Source organism: Lathamus discolor, chromosome 3 (assembly GCF_037157495.1).
Source record: "Lathamus discolor isolate bLatDis1 chromosome 3, bLatDis1.hap1, whole genome shotgun sequence".
NCBI classification, from domain to species: domain Eukaryota; kingdom Metazoa; phylum Chordata; class Aves; order Psittaciformes; family Psittacidae; genus Lathamus; species Lathamus discolor.
The window spans coordinates 90,527,660-90,551,894 of NC_088886.1; the positions used below are offsets into that span (position 1 = coordinate 90,527,660).

General features: G+C 40.0%; 1 protein-coding gene across 3 annotated transcripts in view; it reads right to left on the minus strand.

Moving 5' to 3' along the window:
* CSRNP3 (cysteine and serine rich nuclear protein 3) overlaps positions 1-24,235 on the minus strand; it is a 109,018-nt gene that overhangs the window by 16,612 nt on the left and 68,171 nt on the right. For all 3 annotated transcript variants that reach the window (XM_065670530.1, XM_065670529.1, XM_065670528.1), the window contains one exon: positions 15,823-15,993. In XM_065670530.1, coding sequence (XP_065526602.1) covers positions 15,823-15,993 — 171 coding nt within the window. The remainder of the gene's footprint in view (positions 1-15,822; positions 15,994-24,235) is intronic.

Here is a 24,235-nt window from a genome sequence, read left to right on the forward strand (position 1 = left end):
GAGCTACCTGCCAGGATTCAGGCAGTAAAATGATTTAAAAGGTGCCTGACCACTCTAGAAAGACTTGGAACTATTCTGTAAGAGCAGTAAAAGCAACAAGATGTACACTCCAAATCTAAAACTTCAATCTAGAGACTGAGAGCACTTGGCCTTCAGCCTTGGTTTCATAACAGGTCTGGTTTATTGTCACAGTTAAAACAGACTTAATTCTCCAATATTATTATACAGTGAAATGTTAAATCACCACGAATGTGAATACTCCAAACTTCTAAATGAATGAATTCAGTCTAACAGCATAACCTACCTATATGAAAACCAAATTTCATCTATATAATAATACAATAGTATATTATAAAATACAGTCCTAAAACCAAATTTCAGGCAGTATACCCTGATGACATAATCATAAAATGATTTTGGGCCCAGAAAAAACACTAAAATAGTGTTATTTTTCCTAAATACTGAAAAGCAGCTGAAAGTATGGCTTATTGTATAAATAACATGCACTTCTTCAGATATGCTGCAGGTATGTCAGATGAAAAATATGGAACACATAAATAAGCTCAGGTCCTATATCCACTTACATGCTCTGAGCGAAGGGTGTTCCAAAAAAGGCATAGGATGTACAGAGAGGAATCAAAGGATAAACTCTGTCACATTAGGAATGTCAAAACTTACAACCAAGTTTTAGCAAATCTCGTATCAACAGAGCCTGACAAAAATATTTACAGGAAGCTTTTAGTGGGGGAAAAGGTTTATTTTGTTAGAAGAGGCTAGTTCATAGTGGTCTAGTTCATAGGGGTGTGCCAAGTTTGTCCTAAGTTAGATATTGTTTTAACCCACTGATCTTACATATATGCCACAGTTTCAAAACAAATCTACTTTAACAAAGTCAATTTTTTAGAGTTTAGAGGACAGCGTAATTTTGGTATTGTGTCATTCTCTTTCAATTTAGCATGAAAGTAAATACTCTGAGTCAGAACCTTCACTGCCTATATGCTCTCACGCATAGGAACATGCTTATTCAAAAATCCTGCTTCTGCTGAAGAAGCAGATACATCTGCTGGGAGGTATCCAATTTCTGATACAACAGTATTGATGTTATCTGGCTCTCAACTGGATCTTGCCCTTATTTCAGAGGAAATATTGACAGCTACTGCAGGGCAAGCAGCTGTTTTACTAAGAAAAAAGAACCAGCCACAAATGGAATGAGAGTTAAACTAAAATAGTAAAGGAAAGACAGAAGGTTAATTTTATACATATATATATATACATACATATATATATATGCTTCATGAGGAGATAGAAGGTAATTGTGCCTATAAAATTGCACAAGTTGTGAATGCCTTTGACTCCTCATCTGTAAACTTCAGTATCTACCACATAAGGTCTACATTTATAGTAATTTGTTTTTAGACCTTAGCTATGGAACTCCTGACATGGCTGCTTACTGGCAGGAATACCAAATGATGCAATAAAAGTGCTGCCATTTGAGTCTGCCAATCTCTTTATGGAAGAGATACTACTTTCATACTGCTTTCTATACATAAGGAAATCAACCTTCAGTTTTATTCACAGGCTACACACTACTATTAATAGTTAATTGAAGCTGGGCAGAAGACTGTGCTCTAATTACTTCCAGCTGAAAAAAAACCCAAAAGAACATCATCTATGATAAAAGGTAGATTACAGGAATGAGCTTTTCCACTACATGGATTTTTGGGTGGGGCGGGGGTGCATGCTGTCAAAATTTAGAATGTGAATTTCAGACATCACTGTACATTCACGCCAAAAAGTTTGGTCAGCAGTCTCTCTCAGTAGGACTGTCACGAGCTGTCTTTCAAAAACCCATTAATGCACGTCTCCAACCTTTTTTATAGTTCTTATCATTTTCAGTAATTACAATATCAGTGCCCCACCATCACAGTTGCTCGTTTGGGGTTTTTTTAATAGATCACTGACAAAAATGTTAAGATAGAATTAAGCTGAACTTGAAGAAAATGCTGTCGTACTGTAACTGCAACACCATCAGTGCTATAAATCCAGCACTATACAATTGCAATGACGACAGCATAATAGCTGACATGCATTTGTTATAAATTACATCAAAGTTCATGGCTTTATTTATTAATATGATAGTTCTGAGTCAGACAAATTCTATGATAATCTGTGTAAGCAAACAAGCATGTAAACATTCAGAGCCCTCAGGCTGCACATGATTATTTTTTTCTCAAACACATCCTATCTTTCGGGTTTGTTTCTGTCTCACCCAGGAGCTCATTAAAGGGAAGAGCTAAGGCTAGAGTCATCTCTTCTGTGTTACTGCTAGGAAGCAGTCAGAATATATTCATATTTATGAGAATGTGTTTACAAGAACAGATCAGGCAGGAACTGCACAAGATTACAGGATTTTATTTGATTATGCAAAAGCATAGGTTAGAGATGTCAGCGAAAGGACTGGACAGTTGTGACTACCTCAGTAACCAAGGACACAAAAGGAAGCACCACAGAGGTGCTACATTCTTGCTCTACTACTCTTCCTAAACTCTCTGAGGAGAGAGATGCCTTAAAGTGACCTCAAAAAAATTACTATTAGATATTGAATGCAACTATTGAACATTTTTCCAACATCAGGGACAAAGCTATAACTTATTCATTCCTATTGCTTCAAGCCAACCAGAACTGAGATTCTCAGCTCATCTTATCAAGAGCCGGGGCATATGCTATTTTGCGTGCACTATACCTTACATACTATATTCAAATCCGTTGTAAGTACTGCTAAGGACATTGCTTAGCTCAAGAGAGAGCAGAAGGATATACAAAATACATATTTTCTGATATACTGGAAAGCATGAACATATGACCAGACAAAATTTACTGACATTAATCAGTTACTAAGCTCCCTTCAGAATGAGGGATGCAGACCATGCAAGGTTGCATGCCTCTTGGGAGTCAGTTGCAAAGGTTTTGCCGGGAAGCAAAAGCCTGAAACCTAAGAATTTATCCATAAAGAATGTAAACACCACACTTTTCTAGAAGAGATTTAGTAACAGCTTCCCTGCTTGGCCAGTCTCAAGAAAGTATTTACATGCCATCTGCCTGTGTAACAAGTGGTATCAGGGGATGCCACTATCAGCTGTTCTGCACAAAGAGGGTGACAGGCAGAGCGTGCTAGGACTGCAGCGATGAGATGTTTTAGCAGCTGCTGGACACATGCTGTCAACAGGAACTAGATGCCACCATCTCCTTCTAGCAGTTCAAGGCAATTGAGGATGCCAGAGGGAACAGGAATATTCATCATCACCAAAAACTGTCCTATGGATCACACGTGATCTTTAACAGATTTATATACTACAAGACTGATAAATTCCATTGGGGGGAAAATGCACCATTCCAGTATATTTAAACCATTAATATAATTTTTAGTTCTATGTTTCAAGATTATATGGAATTAAGTATTTTTGACAGGTACGTAAGTACTGTAATGCATAAAATTTATCACTTAAGAGGGAAGGATGATACTGATAACAATTACCACTGCAGAACTCTCTCAGAAAAGGTCAGTATGTCTGAACAAGGTCTTCAGACATAGATATCTGCAAACAAACTGTCAAAATTCCTCATTGAAATAACATCAACTGACAAAATTTTGATTTTTGGCTTTTGACATTCAAGTGTCTCAGCTTCTGGGTTTAGCAGAGCAGAGCTCAAGTTAATGACCTGCTGGCAACTGGACTGCCTCCTCATGGGGCCATGTCAGGTCCTGTAAGCTGATCAGCTGCCATGCAAAACCAGCTGCTGCAGATGCAGCACATCCTCATCAGTGCAGCACTCAACCTGAGCTAACAGCCCCTACACAGATCATCAGCACCACGCACCATTTATGGCAAAACTGCAATTATCTCTAAACAAAATTCCTACAGGTGGGGCCAAAAGAATCAAAGGAAAACTATGAACAGCAAACAGTTGTTTAACCCAAGCATGGCTAACCCATCCTGGAAACTCACCTTGCTCTTCGTGCTTACCCTTTTGCTATATTTGTTCATGATGTGCCTGCACAGATACACAGCAGAATGCATTTATTCATCCTTTCCTCAATTATTGACATCTCTCCCTCATAACAATTCTCTTTATGCGCAGCATTTATAATTTATTTCATGACTACATACAGTATTTCTGCCATTTCTCTTTATGCAAAATTCCTGGCATATGTACTTCTTTGGATATTGAACATACAGGGAATCTCTAAGGTTTCCAGAATTTAAGAGACCTGCAGAATGCCTAAGCACTACATACCAAGTTTTTTTATTATAGCCCTTCAGCTTTCAGTATTTCAGTAAGGTCCTTTTTTGGTCAGTGACTGTAGTACACAGTAGAGATAACTGTTCAGCAGTCATTTCGGTGATTTATTCATAAGGCTGCACACTGCCATGGAACAAGCTTTGTCTAATTCAAGACAACCTTTTTCCACATATTACCACTCTCCCACACCACCACTCATCCAGACCGCACAGACTAAGGCTTGACTCTAAGGCTGTCTTACCCAGCCTGTGGTTGATTAGACACGGAATGCCAACTATCGAAAGATTAAAAGCAGAATAAACACACAAACAGCATTATGGTTGTGCCCATAGGTGATAAATTATGCACCATCTCCTACACTGGGACACTAAGTCATAACTGCTATTACCAACATTCTTATTTAAGTGGTTGCAATTTAAAATGGTAGCATTTTGCTTATCTAAAAGTACAATTTCTATCACCCAGCTGCTAAAAGTAATGCATACAAGATAGTTTACCAGAAAGACAGTGTTCCTCAGATTATTCTTTCTAAGATTAAAGGTACTTGATCAAGTGCATTACATGCATTTTTCCAGACAGTGTGGCCCATATGTGTGCATGAAACACAGACACACTGCGTGTGTGTGGCCACACTAACTCATTTTTCAGAGATACTCTAAAAATAAAACTTAAAATTCAAAACTGAAGAAAGTATCAATGTAAATATATATATATATATATATATACACAGCTATCATGAAAATAACAATAGCCTTAAACAGTAAAACTGTCCTGTAAAATAGCTTCCATGGCTGCTGTTCTTTCTCGCTGAGGCTGCTGTCTCTTATACATCTCTGTCACAATGACAATTAATGGGAGAAAGGCAAATATTACACATAGCTGTTTGACAATAAAACTTCCCTGTCAGATTGATCCTGGTTAAAGTGTGGTGTACAAAGCACTGATCTGTCACCAAACAAACAGCAAGTGAGGAAATACTTCCTGGGGTTGGGAAAAGACTCCTCAGAGAAGGTGGCAAGAAAAATGAGAGCCATTCAAGTCACATGAGGTTAGAGAATGTTCACCAACAGCTAATAAGAGAATAAAGTAATATATATGGCAAAAAAGTGTAAACGTACATCTAGAGGAATGTGTGAATAGACAAGGGTGAAGAAGGATGCAGCAAGGCACAGATTCGTAACAAATCACTCTCAGTATTTTTGTAATATATTTTAATGTGACTAGAACACTGTGGTTAGAGACTGCCTCCTCAGTGTTGCAGGTATATGGAAGAAATCACCAAGTCCTGCTGCTGAGTTAGTTTCAAACAATCGTTGCCATCAAGTTATTTCTACCAACATGTTCACACTTACAAGATTCTTTTGTTCTTACTTTCTCTATTACAAACAATTTTTCTCTGTATTATTGGGAGACTGAAGAATTTTATTTGTAGCTCATTTTCTACAGCTTATTCAAAGCAGCTCTCTAACTTCTGAAACTGCCCTTCTTTCCTCTCCCTATCACCCACCAAGGTATTTTCAAAGCACGGAGGGGGATGCTAGAAGCAGAGGAGATTACTACTGACCTCTGCACCTAGGGGTGAGCTGTATCTGTAATATGTTTCTTGTGTTTTGCTAAGAGATGTCATCACAGGCCCATCCAACTCCCAACTCCCAATAAAAGCACTTTTACAAAGGGGAAAGTCAATATTTACGCTAGCAGTCCAGGGTATCTTTATGAGATTCATCCAAGTCTCATTTGTATATGAATAAATTATAACCAATGAAATAGGTAAGCAACAGTAATAACGCACTGGTAGACTGAAACAAAGTTTTCCTGAATTGCTCCCACATGCATATAATGCACTACACAGCCCCACTTTTTGTTTGCCTTTGAACATCCTCATTTTCCTCTCTGGGCAGTGGAGGTACAGCACTGGGAAACCTGTGAAAGACACAGTGGTCCCTTCTGTGTGTTTAGAAGCCGAAACAGAACCCAAAATCTCCCACTCCAGAAGAGATCCCACTGCAGCTGTATTTGTCTATGAAAGCCTGCTTCCTAATTCGACAAAATCCTGATAGGAATGACATTTTAAGCCCATCGTGTTTTTCAAACATTTTTCACTGAGAAAACTGGTAGTTCTTTGATTATGAAACATAAATGATTTCAGTTCTGGCTGAACTCCAAGACATAAGCACTTTCTTCTGCTGTCTCAGCTATTCTCCTGATGTCAAAGGCATATTAAAATAAAAGTGAACCATATGGCTAGCTGGCAGATTACTAGCACTCTTGCATCAATGAGGGCAAAGCAATTCATTGTCACCAGTGCAGAAATATCTTACATACAGGAAAATTTCAAAAGGCTGGAAAACCCATGCATGAAGCAGCCTTTTGGATTAAAGCCCTATTTTAGACCAGACGAAATGCTGCTTTTCTTTTTGTCTGCTTTTTACACTCTTATGCCATATAAACCGCTATGGCAAGAAGGATTAACGCTATCCTCCATCTGCTCCATTGACTTTCCCACGCCGTGTTTCATCAAGTCTAACACCACAGAACTGCAAAGCCTAACCCATCATGGTAATCCAGGTCAGAACATCACTTAACAAAGCCATCATGCAAGTTTCACAGAAAACAAAAACACAGAAAAAGGTCATATTCCAGAAACTGCTTCTACGTCTATCTCCTACCTCTCCTTCTACCCAACTGCCTCCCAAGGCATCTTTCTAAGAGTTTCCATACACTAAATTTACAACTTTTAAATGCTTAATGATGAAAGGCTTTCCCTACATGCTGGAAATCCACATTCGAAGGGAATGCTGCGACACACAATATATGCTCCAAAACAAATGTGGGCTTGGGGGCAGCGAGGTATTTTCTAAAATAAATTTGAATCTGGCAGTCTTGAAAGGAAATGCATGCTCAGGAAGGCAGGAATTGAGCCATGAAAATTGGACAGGACAGGGACAAAGTTTTATTTTTGGAGTGTAGAATTTGGAAGGTATCAAATCCTTTGAAATCCTTAGCAAGGTCTAAGCTTCCCTTCAATTTTCTTTATGTTAAGGGTAAAGTTTTGACCTTTAGAGTAAGGTCAATACCACAGAGCATTACTTGAGTTTTGAGCTTGAGGTGTTTGCATCACCTTTCACTGCTCCATCCTTCTCGTACCTTCCTCCTAGGTAAAGCCAGAGTTAAGTTTACCTCACAGGAGGGACTCAATGGGAATTTTTCCCAAATGCCAGATTCATTTATGTCACATTTGAAAAGGTTTTTGAAAAGCACCAGCTCACAGACAAGTCTGACATGAATAGGAGAGATTTTAATTTGTAATTTAGTTGAACATTTTACATCAATGTCAGAGTTTTGTCTAAAATCTCACAGAAATGTTAAATTCTCAGAATGCATGCTAAGAGCTGGAATTTTACTGCTTTATTTCCTCAACATCCTCTATCTCTAGAATTCTTTTCTGTGACATTCATCATACTGGTCCAGCTTCTCCATTTTGCAAATATAATCAGCCTGTGGGGAGAATCGGAGACACTTAAATGTGCTCAGCTTCACCATTTACTCTAAATGCCAGCTGCTGTTTCGCAGATGATTATTGGTGACCTTGGCCCCAGCTCTGAACAGTGTGACGAGGAAAACTGCTACCAAGGATCCTTGCAGGACCACCCATGCATAGCAACTGTATTTGCTGAACTCTCCTAAGACACTACAGGCAATCTTTTGTCCCACGTTATGGGTGACTCTTGTGAACAGTCATTTGATAGAAATACAACTGCCCATCAGCTGCTTGTGACTTTGCATTTGCAAACGTATTTTGCGTATCTGCCATGATCATCTTCAACAACAACAAAAAAGGACTTTATGTTATCTAAGTAACAAATGCACCATATAAGGCACAAACCATTCCTGTCTGTCCAGCATGTGAAGCGCACTAATTTATAGGAAAGAACTTTTCAAAACTGTAGAAATAGAATCAGTTGCACAAGTCCTTGTAAAAGCCATGGGAGCCTGCCTTCCAACCCTTTTGGTTCTTTAAAACACTGCTTCTACAGTAACTGTTATTCCAGATAATAGGAAAGATCCTGTCATGGCATACCCTGCCCTGTCATGCTATATGAGTATTTGAGCAAAGATACTGCACTACATTTCACTGTATTTCTTTGCATTTCTTGTTTTTTACTGCCCAGCTGACTTATTTTAAAATCAAACCCGAGAATCTCTCAAGCTGTCTGGATTTCATAACATGAGTCAACAAATAACAGTAAGAACATATCTCCCATTAACAAGGAAATCCCAAGCCTGGTTACAAGCAATATAAATAGTTGCAAGATGCCATGACAAAAGAATGCCTGCATTTAGCTACACCTTCTAAGTGGTTTTCCATAATGTCAGCATGACTACTTCTAACTCATTTAGATTTCTATCATTAACCAGCAATTATTCACACACCTGAAGCTCAAGGCTCAAGTAATGCTTTGTGCTATTGATCTCACAGCAAATAAAACTTTGCCCTTCATGTAGAGAAAATTTAAGAGAATCTAGACTTTCCTAAAGATTTCAAAAGATTGGGTACTTTACAAGCTCTGCACAGCCACATAGATGAGGCAATCTCAATATGTTAGCTACTGTAGCATCTAGGGATAGGACAAGTGGTAATGACATTAACCTGAAAGGGGGCAGATATAGATTAGATATAAGGAAGAAAGTCTTTACTGTGAGGGTGGTGAGGCACTGGAACGGGTTGCCCAGAGAAACTGTGGATGCCTGGAAGAGTTCGAGGCCAGGCTGGATGGCGCTTTGAGCACTGGTCTAGTGGAAGGTGTCCATGCCCATGGCAGAGGATTGGAACTAGATGATCTTCAAGGTCCCCTTCCAACTCAAACCATTCTGTGATTCTATAATGAACTTCAGACATCCAACACTCTTAAAAGATAGTACCCTAATTAGCAGAATGACAGGACCTATGATTATGGCTGCCTGCAAGATAACCTTGCTAATGACAGTGATAACGGCAAGATACAGATAACTGATGGAGGACAGGAACTAAACTGTGCATAGGTTTTACCTCCTGTTGGTGAAGATCATGTTATGAGATGAGTTGTCACTGGAGATTTCACCTGCCTCTGCAGGTGAAGAAGAGAAGCCCCTGCAATAAAGGCGTTACTGTGAAAGTTTCTGCCAGATTAGAAATGCCTAGCTGAAATGCCAGAGGAAAGCAGCAGCTCCTCAACGTATGTTTCTCTAGAGATGCATCTGTGATTAATCTTGTATGGGGAATTTTTACCAGCAAAAAGGGCTTAAAAAAAGAACTTAAGGTCTTGCTGGGTCATTCAATTGACTGAAATTCTGCAACTTAAATTTGGTTCTTTATCAGAAAAGTAGATTAAGCATTTAGTATTCAAAAGACAACTTGCTGTGGAGCTGATGAAACACAGTGGTGGGACGCCCTAGCTCATCATGGCAATTTAAAGGAACTGAAATGGCATTGGGTGTGCTCATGCCCTGTATTCCATGTACTTGTGATGGAAAAAGGAACAAATACTCTTAGTCCTGACTAATACTATATATGTATTATTGGACTACTACTTGAGGATGAACATCCTTTTTCTAATATGGAGGAAAAGCTGTGAAACGGGACAGGTACATGGACTGATTAGTAATATACTTTGGCATCCATTAAGGTAAATCAGCCTGTGACTAATAGCCTTCTGAATCAAACTCAAATGACCTCAATAGACTGAGAAAAGTAAGTAATAAAGATAGCAGGGATTATATCTGACAGTGGTAATGAAGGCACTCTATCACCATTTGGGGTAAGAGAATGAAAAATATACAGATGTATATGCACACATATGTGACCAGGAAAATATTACATTTATTCATTTGTTGGTTATGAACCTGGTAACAGTTGTCTATGCTTTATGGACTGTCATTTCATTTCCTGACTCAGAAAAAGACACCTGTAACCTAGGCTAGAGATATATATATATATTTGTTTTGTTGCTGTCTTGATTTAAATGCATATATTGTTAAAGAAACTGTACTCACCCCTGTATAGTAGTCACAACAGATAGCACTTAGATACCATCAGTCATGTGTTTTCTGTCATCACACTACAGGGTTAATTGCTGAGATCAAAGCTATCTTCTGGTGGTTCTGCTCCACCTGAGTGACCCATAGCAGCTGCATGCCTCATTTAGCTGACAGGTTAAACTGATCTTACGGCTAATGGAGCAGGGTAGCTGAAAGGTTCTTGTTTATCTGACCCAGTACGTATTGTTTCAAAGGTTACGTAAATACTGAAGATGCATCAGCTACTCTAGATAGATTTATACACAAACTGCCTGTTTGCTGAAGCACTGAAAGCTATATAGCTGCAAGTGATTAAAAAGTAATGTCAGGTGAATTGAAGAGGAAAAGCGAGGCTCAGATGGCCACATTAGGTCCTTTTTAAAAAAGCTAAGTTAAAGAATTCACATACAGATCTCTGTGTTGACTACAGGTCACCTGCAACCACCACATTTCCAGTAAGTAGAAGAGTTGACACTGAACTTCAAGATTTACTTATATGAAAACAGACTGGAAGGCAGACAGAACACAGGATCTGACAGCATCTCACAAAAGAGAAGAGTGAATGGAAAAAGTGTCAGGAAATGGCTTAGATAACTTCTATCAAAGACGTACTGTGGCACATTACAGAGGTAAGGAATCTGGTCAGCCTTTCTTCTGCACAGGCTTTTTTCTGGCGTGTTTACTGAAAAAGTCTCACAGAACTCTTTGTTTCCACATGCCCTTAAAAGTACAGATTCAAATGGTCCACCTAGGAAAGCACTCTTATCTGGGGTCATGAATGTGTTTAAAGAATTAACAAAACACCTTTCAGTGTACACTGTTAACAGTTTCATTACTGTACAACACATCTGCATGTGGTTTTCAAGTGAGTGTCACTCAGTAGCTCTGTAAGACACCTGCATTCATGAGATATGAACACTGACAATTTCACAGAATCACAGAATAGTCAGGGTTGGAAAGGACCTCAAGATCATCCAGTTCCAAACCCCCTGCCATGGGCAGGGACACCTCACACTAAACCATCTCACCCAAGGCTCTGTCCATCCTGGCCTTGAACACCGCCAGGGATGGAGCATTCACAGCTTCCCTGGGAAACCCATTCCAGTGCCTCACCACCCTCACAGTAAAGAACTTCTTCCTTATATCCAATCTAAACTTCCCCTGTTTAAGTTTTAACCCGTTACCCCTTGTGCTATCACTACAGTTCCTAATGAAGAGTCCCTCCCCAGCATCCCTATAGCCCTCCTTCAGACACTGGAAGGCTGCTATGAGGTCTCCACGCAGCCTTCTCTTCCCCAGGCTGAACAGTCCCAACTTTCTCAGCCTGTCTTCATACAGGAGGTGCTCCAGTCCCCTGATCATCCTCGTGGCCCTCCTCTGGACTTGTTCCAACAGTTCCATGTCCTTTTTATGTTGAGGACACCAGAACTGCACACAATACTCCAGGTGAGGTCTCACAAGAGTAGAGTAGAGGGGCAGGATCACTTCCTTTGACCTGCTGGTCACGCTCCTTTTGATGCAGCCCAGGATACGGTTGGCTTTCTGGGCTGCGAGCGCACACTGAAGCTGTCTCATGTTCATTTTCCCATCGACCAGCACCCCCCAAGTCCTTTTCTGCAGGGCTGCTCTGAATCTCTTCTTTGCCCAACCTGTAGCTGTGCCTGGGATTGCTCTGACCCAGGTGTAGGACCTTGCACTTGGCATGGCTGAACTTCATAAGGTTGGCATCAGCCCACCTCACAAACGTGTCAAGGTCCCTCTGGATGGCATCCCTTCCCTCCAGTGTATCAACGGACCACACAGCTTGGTGTCATCGGCAACACTGCTGAGGGCTCACTGAATCCCACTGTCCATGTCACCAACAGTGATGTTAAACAAGACCGGTCCCAACACCGATCCCTGAGGGACACCACTCGTTACCGGTCTCCAGCTGGACATTGAGCCATTGACCAAAACTCTTTGTGTGCGGCCATCCAGCCAGTTCTTTATCCACCGAGTGGTCCATCCATCAAATTGATGTCTCTCCAATTTAGAGAGAAGGATGTTGTGTGGGACAGTGTCAAACACTTTGCACAAGTCTAGGTAGACGACATCAACTGCTCTACCCCTGTCCATCAGTTCTGTAGCCCCACCACAGAAGGCCACCAAATTGGTCAGGCAGGATTTCCCCTTTGTGAAGCCATGCTGGCTGTCACCAAGCACCTTGTTTTTCATGTGCCTTAGCATGTTGACCAGGAGAATCTGCTCCAAGATTTTGCCAGGCACAGAGGTGAGACTGACTGGTCTGTAATTCCCCGGGTCATCCATTTTCCCCTTCTTGAAAATGGGGGTTATATTTCCCTTTTTCCAGTCGTCAGGAACTCCACCTGCCTGCCATGATTTTTCAAATATGATGGCCAGTGGCTTAGCAACTTCATTCACCAGCTCCTACAGGACCCACGGATGGATTTCATCAGGTCCCAGGGACTTGTGCATGTTCAGGTTCTTAAGATGGTCGCAAACCAGATCCTCTCCTAAAATTTCCACATATTCTGCTTTGACAACACAGAGCCAAGTACTTCAGCAGGGTCAATTCATTCTATAGCAGTTCCTAGAACTCAAAATATTATTTTTCAAATAATACTGGTATTAAAATCTAGAATTCAGAAAGAGAAAATCTAACTGTACACAAAGAAAAGCTCCCTGAGGAGCATCCAACATCACGCACACAACTGATGTCAACTGACACAAACCAAAATGAAAACAAATCCTGTGCCTATAAAAATGTCACCAATTGTCCAATTAAAACATTCTTTCCCAAATCAAAGCACAAAAAAAAAAACTCTTGAAAACTCAAGAAAATGTGAGAATAAAAAATGAAATCCAACCTCAACAGAAACCTGTTTTTTCTAGAGGTAGTCAGTTATCAAGTGAAAAGTATCTTTCAGCATCCCCCAAGTGTCTTTACTCCTTTTACTTTAAATATAAACAAGATTAATTTTTATAGCAAACATATATTAACTTTAACTATCATATATCATCACTAGGATTCACTGTTTTAGTGCAGCTGTTATACACAGCAATCGTGCCTACGTTAGCTAAGGGATTTTTCTAAGACTGCTCAGCTGGTAATGTTGATTGTGTAAACATGTAAGTAACTGATATGGTTTAGTATTAAGAAAGAAGAAGGTGCAAAATCTCACTTGCAGCATTTCAACAATAAATTAACAAAGCCTGACTTCCCCATCAGATGCAACATGGAATGTCCGTGGTAAAGTTACAAAATACTGATGCATACAGAAAGAGTTCAGATGTAAGATGCAAGTAATTAGGTAGGGATAAAACAAGTTTTCCATCCTATACTTCATCTGAGCATCAACATCCTCTATAAAATGAAAATCTATCACCTTTATCATAGAATTATAGAATTGTTAGTGTTGGAAAGGACCTTAAGATCATTTAGTTCCAACCCCCCTGCCATGGACAGGGACACCTCCACGCTAGACCATGTTGCCTAAGGCTCTGTCCAGCTCTGTCCACACTGCCAGGGATGAAGCATTTACCACTTTTTCGGGAACCTGTTCCAGTGCCTCACCACCCTCACAGTAAAGAACTTCTTCCTTATATCTAACCTGAACTTCGCCTGTTTAAGTTTGAACCCATTACCTTTTGTCCTGTCGCTACAGTCAAGCTCCTGCAAGTATGCTGCATTACAGGAAGAGCACAACAGAATGTTAGACACTGAAAGATGCCACATTCAGTTGTACTGAAATTAGTCTCCTTTTCCTTGAGGACCTTGAGATTTGCCTATTCAAATATAGGACCAAGGCCAGCCCTTCAATTCTTTTCTTGCCAAACCAGCCTTGTATAATACTGGGATTATTCTGTATTGACTCCTTGGAATTTAGTGTGCTGCATCTATATTAAACAATACTGTCCATAAAGTAGCTTCAAAGCGCATGCAATTTACTCTATTTCTGTATCACCAACTGATGTATATGTATTTAAAAAAAATTAATAAGTACAATTTCTATGTGCGTGTGTGCACAGATGTTTATTACTCTGCTCACAAATAACTCAGTTTAGAGATCATTAATTGTAACACTGAAATGCTGTAGTTACCATTACTGAAATTCATAAACTGAATTATTTATTGCGTCAACTACAATTAAAGCTTATTGTTACACAGGTGTATTGCAACTTCCAAGTTTCTCCCCTGAACTGCAAGCCTTCTTTTTAATATCTGTGTATTCACAATAAAACTGCTGTCTTCTATGTGGGTGGCAATGACTGATGTAAAAGGACTGCTTTCACCCTATGACGAATAATCATCTAAGTCCTTAAACAGATGCAAAAGTTAAAATATTAGCACGCAGACAATATTCTCACTAAGCTATTTCCTAAATGAAAATTAGGATGAAAAATCAATGAGATTTACTGGGTCACTCACCCCTTTGGGGCACTTCAATAAAATAGGTCCCCTACTAGCACTGTGTCTTAAATATAATACACCACATCAAGACTTACATCTGAAAAGTTGTGTCTGTGCAACTCTTTGCACAGAAGTGTTCCATACTGGAGCAAAGAGGATTCAGAGCCTCGCATCCAGAGCCTACCTCAAACTGCACAGCAGCATTCAGTAGACAAATCAGTTACAAGAATATTCATAACACACGCTAGACATGATATCTAACACGTAGTTAGAAGGATCACACTGCACTGATGAGGAGCTTCACCTATTCCCTGGCCCATAGTCTTAAGAAAACAGCTTTATAATCACTGGCTTCAGCAGGGAGATCTATATGCAACAGAGTTGAAGAAGGTAAACTACTGCTTTTTAAAACGTGCAGTTCACTATTAAAACAGTATAAACACCTAAAAAAAGGTTGGAAACTACAAATATAAACTGTAAATTAATTCTTTCTAGATAAATACGCTGCTCACATAGCTTTGCCAGCTTAAAACCAAATTCTGATCTGTAGACAATACCGTTACCTAGTACAGAGATACTCTCCCCTGCATGAAGAATATAAACTATCACAATAATGCGTCCCATGCACAATATTCCTCAATTCCAAATGAAACAAAGCCTATTATTTTCTTTGGAGAAGAACTCTCACCAATACAATCCTATACCTATCTAAGCAAAATAAACGAACTTACCTAAAACACCTTCCTTACAGTACACGTTTGAAGTACCTTAACCCCAACTCCCAGTGTTAACTACAAACAGCTACATAAATGAAATAACAAATAGGCAGGGGCTTCCAAGTGACTTCAAATTTTTACCATGACAAATAGTTTTATATAGTTAACAAGCAGGCAAATGGGTGAAGTTTGCTAAGTCATTCTGAGCAAGTCACAAACTGAACAGAGTCCATTTTATCATCTGTTCAATTTAAAATCACTGTTTATCTAACAATAAAATTGATTTTATTTTGAGGAACCGGGAGAATTCTTTAGATACACAACATTAGTACTTACGGGTAAAATGACTAGAAGTGGATGGATTGACACTATCACCACTGTCAGCGCTTTCACTGCTAGAAATGTCATCATCTGATTCCCGCACAGAGGAACAGGGTGAGGAGCCATCAACTTCTTCAAACTTCCTCTTTAAAATTCCACTCATTGCTGCAATGCTGTCACATGCACCTGTAACAGGAACAGAAGGAATGAGGCACTGAAATGTCCAACTGCAGAACATGCAGTCATAACCTCCAAAGTCATTTTTACTTAGAAGTATCAGTAAGTTGCCGCTTGTAGTCTTGAATAACCATTTAGTATGAAATTAGATATCATTTATTAGGAGACAGTGAAGCCATAGGAAATAAAAAAAACAACATCATGAGTCATACTCTAACCTGACGTGTGGAAATGGTTATTTTGCTAGAATGATGTGTAACAGATTGCTTTCAGGGAGTATTTTCCCCATGTCGTGGTTTAAACAAAGTCACACAGCTCGTTCACTCACTCCCTGCCCCCCTTCTTTCCCTCCCTCTACTCCTGGAGGGATGGAGGGGAGAACTGAAAAGAATGCAACTCCCATGGGTTGAGATAAGAACAGTTTAGTAACTAAGGTATAACACAAATCACTGCTGCTACCACCAATAGTAATAATGATAAAGGAAATAACACGGGAAGAGAATACAACACCTCAACACCAGCCGACTGATAACTCGTCCAACCCCACCCAGCTGAGCACCGACCGATACCTCGTCCAACCCTGCAGTCCCCAGCCCTTCCGGGTAACTCTCGGTTACATCCTGGGCATGACGTGCTGTGGTATGGAATACCTCTTTGGTCAGTTTGGGTCCGGTGTCCTGTCTCTGCTTCCTCCCAGCTTTCCCTTGTCCCTGGCAGAGCAGGAGACTCACAAAGTCCTTAGCCAGAATAAACATTACTTAGCGACAATTAAAAAACAATCGGTATTATCAGCTCTCTGCCCAGGCTGGAAGTCAAGACACAGTGCTGCACCAGCTACTGAGAAGGAGAAAAACTGCTACTGGTGAACCCAGGACACCCCATTTTGATGTCAACAGTTATGTTGCACAATTTCAAACAAGATAAAAATGGAAGCTTCTCTTCAAATATCCTCACTTGGTCCCTGTCTTGGACGCCAGAGGAGGAAGGAATGTTCACAAACAGGGGTGAAATTAAATAAGAAGAAATTATCCGGTACGCTACAGTTGCTATTGTCAATATATTTCATCCAATCAGTATTCACATCACCCTTGTAAGAAATCCATTTGATAATTCCAATTTACAGACAGATAAAAGACAATGAAGTCACAATGACCACATACCAATGTAGTCCTCAATAAATGCCCGTAATTCAGAAATTCCCCACTCCAGTTAGACATACCAATTGCCTCCCAAATTCTCTCCTTCCCACATTGAGAAATGAGATGCCTAATATATTCCTGAGGTTGAGCAGAAGACTATAAAGCATTCAAGCAGAAATTTAGCAGCAGAGTTAGAAATAAAACACGCACTGCATGTAACTAAGGAGAAAGTGTACCGTTAACTAACTGAGGAGAGATCAAGAACAGCTGGAGCCTGCTCTGAGGACACGCAGTTGCCACCACAGCACCCACAGCGCTGCAGAGGCAACCAGTGCTGACCTTTACCCAGGCAAAAAGTCTGTCTAGGACTGAGGACACGCTAGACTTGCTGAGGAGGACACACAGCCTCATGCTATAGACTTACCACAGGAGTCTGCCAAATCTTACTGAAAGCAAGGGAAAAAAAAAGAATAAAGTTTGCATTCCTAACTGAAACAGAACTTTTTTAATCCCTGCAGCCATCTTCAGGACTCACTAACTCCCAGCCAGCTGCATTCTGCTCCATCCAGGAAGCTGGACTAGATAGCTTCCAAAGCCCCTTTCCAACAAACATTTCTCCGGTTATACATTTAAAAAAAAACAGTAAACCTGTCAGGGAGCAAACACATGCTGGCTAAATGACTACAAGTAAAGAAGACAAGGTTAAGGCAGAGACTCCAGCACTGCCCATACTGTTTAACAATTAACACATTTCAGAGTTTTGGCTCAGGCCACCTCACGCTCTCTTGGATAACGCAGGGTGAAGCAGGTGCCAGAACTGTTCCCAGCAGGCAGGCTGGATGAGGACACCCAGCTCTTGGCAGAGGGTTGACAGCTTAGCCACGGTGGACAAGAACTGTACCCTGCCACCTGGCACCAGAAGCTAGAGAACACTGTCCTTAGCCTGGATCTTTTTTGTCTTTTTAATCAATACAGAGGTAGTCCCAGTGATGGAGGTGCCATATTCTGACCCTGTGACCACAGCACTTCAGCAGATCCTCTGGTATCTTTGGTACCAAGTAGTTTCAGCATCTCCTATGCATCCTGTAGCTCCCTTCAAGCCCCAACACAATGGAAAAAAGCAAAGCAACAGTGTGAAGAGGTTTGCAACCAGCTTTTGGCCTGATGTTAAGCTCAAACAGGGTAAGGGTCAGTATATGAATAATAAATAAATAAATAAAAAATAAATTAAAAATCAATGGGTTACCATATTACAGAATGGTAACTGAAAATTGTAATTCAGCCAACACTGCAGTCTGTAGTGGGAGATCTCTCCTGGGACTGAGGTGGCAAGAATATCAGTTTCACCCCAGAGCAACAAAAGTTAGTTCTAATTACCTCTTTTGCTTTGCTGACAAAGCATTTTACATTGTCTGCCAGCACCTAACCACAGCAGGAGGAAGTTATAAGCAGGTTTAAACTTGCTTTTGTACGTCAACACTAGAATATGGATACATTCTACAAGATTTTTATATTATTTAATTACAAGTACTAGAAGTTTTATAATAAGGGAGTTCATTCATCTCTTAGGAAGCAAAAACTCTGAGAAGCACATACATGACTGGACCAACTTTAATATCCTGTCTCCAGCAATAGTCACTATTTAACACGTCAGTGGAACGCAACGGGATGAGAAATCCAGCCGCAACCACTGCAGATACATGGATCTGCTTCCTCATCCTTGCAGTCAATTTCCTTTAAGCATAAGGCTGAAACGTTGCTATACTACAGTGCACAGCCTCTTATAAATTCATTTGACTTGCTCTCCTGAGGCAACAAGTTTCATATTAGTTTACTGGGGAAGAAATCTACAACAAAACACATTTCCCAAAACTACAGCCACAGACCCTTCAAAATCACAGCCGTTTCAGTCTTTATGATATTCTGGACAATAAACAGCAGCAAAACCATGCCAAGTGTCTAGCAGCATGCTGTACTAGACAGAGCTCCACGTGTACAGATAATCCCCACAAAGTGGAAATAGCTGAAGAGAAGCTCCTGAGGTCTTCTTGCTGCTTTATAGTGGTATTTTAATTTCTATCACCAACAGTGATTACATTACGAGGGAGGTGCAGTGCATCTGCTGATCCTGTAAGGAATTAGGAAATGCCTTTATACTTGGAGGGGTGTGCAGGGAGGGAATGGCAATGGAGCCACAAATGGAATTGCAGCATCAAGTTACTCATCCTAAAGCTGAGGAGTCTGTCTGACTGCTCAGTTGTCACAAAGCACCCAGCATGCTACTGCCTACACTCTCAACCTCACAGCTGTGCAACCCATACCAGCCTGCTTCTGGGGAACTCCCCAAAGCAATACAGCCTCTTGCTGACACTGTTCCTGACTTCAAATGTAGTAACTAAGGTGTTCATCAGCCAGAACAAGTAGGAAAAAGTGATCAAAAAACTGTGCAGGTCTGAAAACACTTGTGTAGTACTCGGTTACTGATCAAACAGATTCTTCCCAATTCTGAGTTAACGATTCCCAGAACAGTACATGGATTCCCATCAGAAAGAATTCAACTCTTGAGAGGAATGTACAGGGAGCACTGGTCCCTGATGCAGCCGTCTTGAGTCTGTGAACTGGTGCCACATTTCCTATGGCCAAAAAACAAAAGCAGGGGGAGTGATGCACAATCCCAACAGGTACAAATTGCACATTGCAGTTACACCTGCTCAGTCCACCTCCTGCAAGTGCACAGGGGCATACAAATGGTAGCTTACTGCCTGTTGACTGAGAAATAGCTGCTTTCAGCTGAGAAACCAAGAATTTTTACATGATGCCAGAGTCCTTGTCTTTGACCAGTCCTCAGACCAAACCTCCTTTTCCTAGAAGGCTCTGCCCATCTGCCACCAAACTGCCTTCTTTAAAGGCACATCAGCTTTTTCAAGATATCACTTTCAAGTTCCCCTAGCATAAATGCTGCTCCTGCACGTACCCAGAAGTTACAGGGATTTGAGACGCCTGCATAACATGCCCAGGCTTCCCCAGGAAACAGAAACTTGGTGTTCTTCCAAGAAAGGTGTCTAAGAACAAAACAGAAACATAGTACAAGTGCAGAGCATGTTGAGAAGAAGGGATAGAAAGGCTGGGCCAGGCCCAAACCCACAAGTGATTATTTATGTACCTGAAGGCTGGTAAATACAGTACAGGAATTTGCAAACTACCTGTGCACACCCTCTTTGGCATTATTTTCTATACAGTGAGATGGTGTCCACCTAAGTAAAGGAATTCGAGTGCTCTCTCCTAAGCTATAATTTAAGAGGCAGCAATTACTGAACAACAGATTCAGCTCTCCAGCATCATGGTGAATCTCTTAGCTGTTGAGCTACCATGCAAATTAATATGAAACTCATTTAGCAGCAGATCTTTACAAGAAATATGTTTTAAGAAGAAGAGTGACCTATGCTCTGTTCTTGAAGGGAAAAGTTTATGTGCCTGCCTTCAGTAGCAGGCACTGGACTGTGACCCTGGAGTTAGGGAGCTTCAATAGCCAACAGCTGAGCTGTGGTTCCATGCTGAAGGGTAACCACCCAGACATTGATAATTACAACATTTAACTCTCAAGCATCTAACCTCTAATTGCTTTGCTTCATATTTTATTAAGAGAACGTAAGTTAGGGACTAATCCTGAACCTTGTACTCAGGAGCAAAAAGTCTGTGGTCCTCAATGACCACAGCCTATACTTACCACAAGAAACAATGTATTTCTGCTCAAAGCAAATCAGTCATTGGAAGGACAGTGTATTTTTCAGCCACCTCAACTCTGCTAGGAAAGCCTCCCTCCTCCCTACAGCACACTACTGGACCTCTGCATCAGTAAATGAGCTCTGTAATTTTGCTTTGTCTTGAAACACAATGGGATTCTGATCGATTCTAAGCCACTAGAAGGAAATGTTTGAAAAACAAAGCAGATGTATTAAATAATAGCATCTCCAGGGGAGTGATAGTTTGGCCGGTTCATTTTCCAAATTCTTTTTCTGAACATTAATCCCTCTCCTGTTCAATAAAAGGCCACTGGATTCTTTTATGTTACGGCCACCTTAAAATCAACTCTCCTAACACCCTTAATTACATCTTTAAAACATTAAGTTTGTATATCACAGCTGATGTAACCTCGAGATTACAATTTAAATATTTAGTCCAAACTTTCCTATGAAGAAATAGACTTTCTACTACTCGATGTTTGCTTTAACTGAGAAAGCATCAGCACTTGGAATTAGAGTGGCACAGTGTTTAGCTTTAGCCTATACATAGTCTTTCAAAAATATTTCCTGCCATTATGACTTCAAATGCGGAGGAAATGAAGTGAAAGTGTCAACAATGCGACTGCCAAGGGAATGGTCAAAAGCAATGGCTACAACAATTTACATGGCTAAATAAATATAGGCTAAAAGTCAAGTCAAGGGTAAAGATACAAATTCATACTGCCTCTGGCAGGAATCAATTATGCTGCCTACTCTGACCTCTAAATACATTCTTCTGGAAAGGGGAACATGAAGAGCTTGCTCTTATCCTCTCGCTTTTTGCCCATTTCCTCTCATCTTCTTTGCAAGTTGAACTTGTCAAAAGTATTTACAAAGTGAAAAGTGATAAACTGTTTTACCTGTCTTAAAAAATAATAATAAAACCCCCCTGTAACTCCAGCGGTTGAAAAGAGCTCTCACTCACAGGAACTTTAAGGAAAACACTTGAAAGTTTTAGTGCGGACATCTCTCAGTGTCAAAGATGTGCCTAAACACATAAAAATTTGCCTAAATGAGTCGATTTTTGAGATTGACAATACAGACTGAATAGAAGCACAATGGAAGAGGTAAAACTGGAGTGAAAGAGATGAGAAGGAATTGATGTAAAAGGTTATTAAAAAAAACCCCTTTGCCTATAGAAGGCGGCCTCTGAGCCAAAAGTTTCAAGTTTCATTCACTGTTTCATAGAAATATACATTAAATACGAAACCATGTGCTGTCATGATCACTGGAGGCCAGTTATTGAGAATGTAAACAGAGCAGATACCAAAAAGGGTGCCCTCGAAGCAGAGCATTATGATGCAGCAGGTACTAATCTATACAATGTATCTGAACATATAGCTAAGGACTTGCATTATTAGCTCAGCTACTTTGAACAAGCCAGCACAATCAGCAGAGGCAGATCAGTTGTACTGATACATGCAGCTTCTCGGCAGAAATACTGTGTGAAACAGAATGTTGCCCTAATGCAGCTAGACCATTTACAGTACCCTTGTGCAATATATTCTTAGCTTCAACAGGCATCTCTGAAGTGTAAATATACATTGCTTTGGATATAAACATAAATACACTGTAGGGTCATATGATGGCAAAAATTATGCTATTTGCCAATTTGCTATTCATTGCTTAGCTCTGCAAATTTTGCTGCTCTTCTAACACAGGTCTTATTTTCTCATACACTGGCAGAATTTAATTATGTATACACATTTAATGTGGATGTTTAATATGCCTTAACAAATACTGTTAACAAGAATTCATTGCATAGGTAGCATGAAAAATGGTCTTAGCCTATTATGCACCAAATCCTGAGATATTAAAGAACTGCCTGTGCACAGCCAGCAGCCATTTGCGGTTTAGTATTGCTGCAGTGTTGTACAATAGGCATGCTCAGCACGTTCCCTAATGGAGACTGTTTCAACTTCCCTCTCCTTAATTCAGCGTTCAAATTCCAGCTTGGCAGATGATTTTATCCAACCCAATGCCTTTGTCTTGTCACATCCACCCAAGAAAAGGCACAGCTGCAAGAATACTTTCTCTTATGCTTATGCAAGCACTGACACAGATATGGGAGCTCCAGGAGCCTCCACATTTTCAGTGAGGGAGAACACGGAAGCTGGTGTGGAGCCCCTGATACTACAATAGTCAGATCATGGTCTTCCAACTTCAATAACAAGTAATTTAAAACTTACGGTATGAGGTTTGCTCTTTGCATCTGACAATTTATGAACAACAAATCAAAAGGTTTGGGTTGTATGTGCTTTCTGTTTTTTTCCTTTTTCCTTTTTTTCTTTTTTAAAGACCAAACCCATAAAAAGTTCCCATAACATCTTACTTTATTTTTGTAATAAATGTTAGAATTAGAAAGAACATCAACCCAATTCTCTACTACCCTCATAGGGCTGTGTGCATTTTTAAGGCACCAAATAAATATTTGTCACAGCTATTAGCAGCAACTTAAGTGACAGATTGGCATCTCTGATAGCACAAAACACTTCTTGAAGAGGTTACTCTGTATCTTTTTTCTAATGGGAAGCTGAAATAAAATAGTAAAACCAGCTGCTCAAAAATACCAGACAACCTATTGCTTTCTTTAGCAGAAACACTTACGGAACAGTGTATGAAACAGGCCCCTATAAACACAAACAATTTTGGTCAGCAGGAGCTAACATTCAATTGCCACCCATGAAATGAATACAGCTCCACGGCATGAAAGTAAAATCATGACTTCATTCCAGGCTTGGCCTCAAGTGCAGCCAAAATTAGTAAAAAGATGTTTAAGTGCATGTTTCTCCGTGGAGAATGGAGTCAATAAAACTATGTGTACTGGAAAATATAAATTATTAATATCAACTGAAAGGCTGTGATGCTTTGAAACTACTATCTTCAAAAATAGCTTTATGGCTATAATAATTCAAGCTCTCTATCTAAATCAAGGACAACACACATCCAACATTTACTGTTACAATCTGGAGGTTTAACACACACCCAAGACATTCCAAAGCCCACAAAATATGACACTTAAAAATAAGATGTAAAATTAAGATTTGTTCCTATTATTTGCTTGTTGACTTTTCACCACACATGGTGTATCTATTCAGCCAGAAAAACTAGTATGTTTTTAGCAATGATATTATTTCAACAATAGACATTGTTTATTGTTGAAATGTTTATTGCTGGGGAAATTCACCCCAAAAGCCCCATAACATGCGCAACAAATAGGGAATTCATACAACTGCTAAGCTTCCTCCTGCCACTGACACATATATAAAGTGTTGATAATGGTAAAAATAAGCTACTCAGCTATCAGCTAGAAATACAAGCAAAATTTAA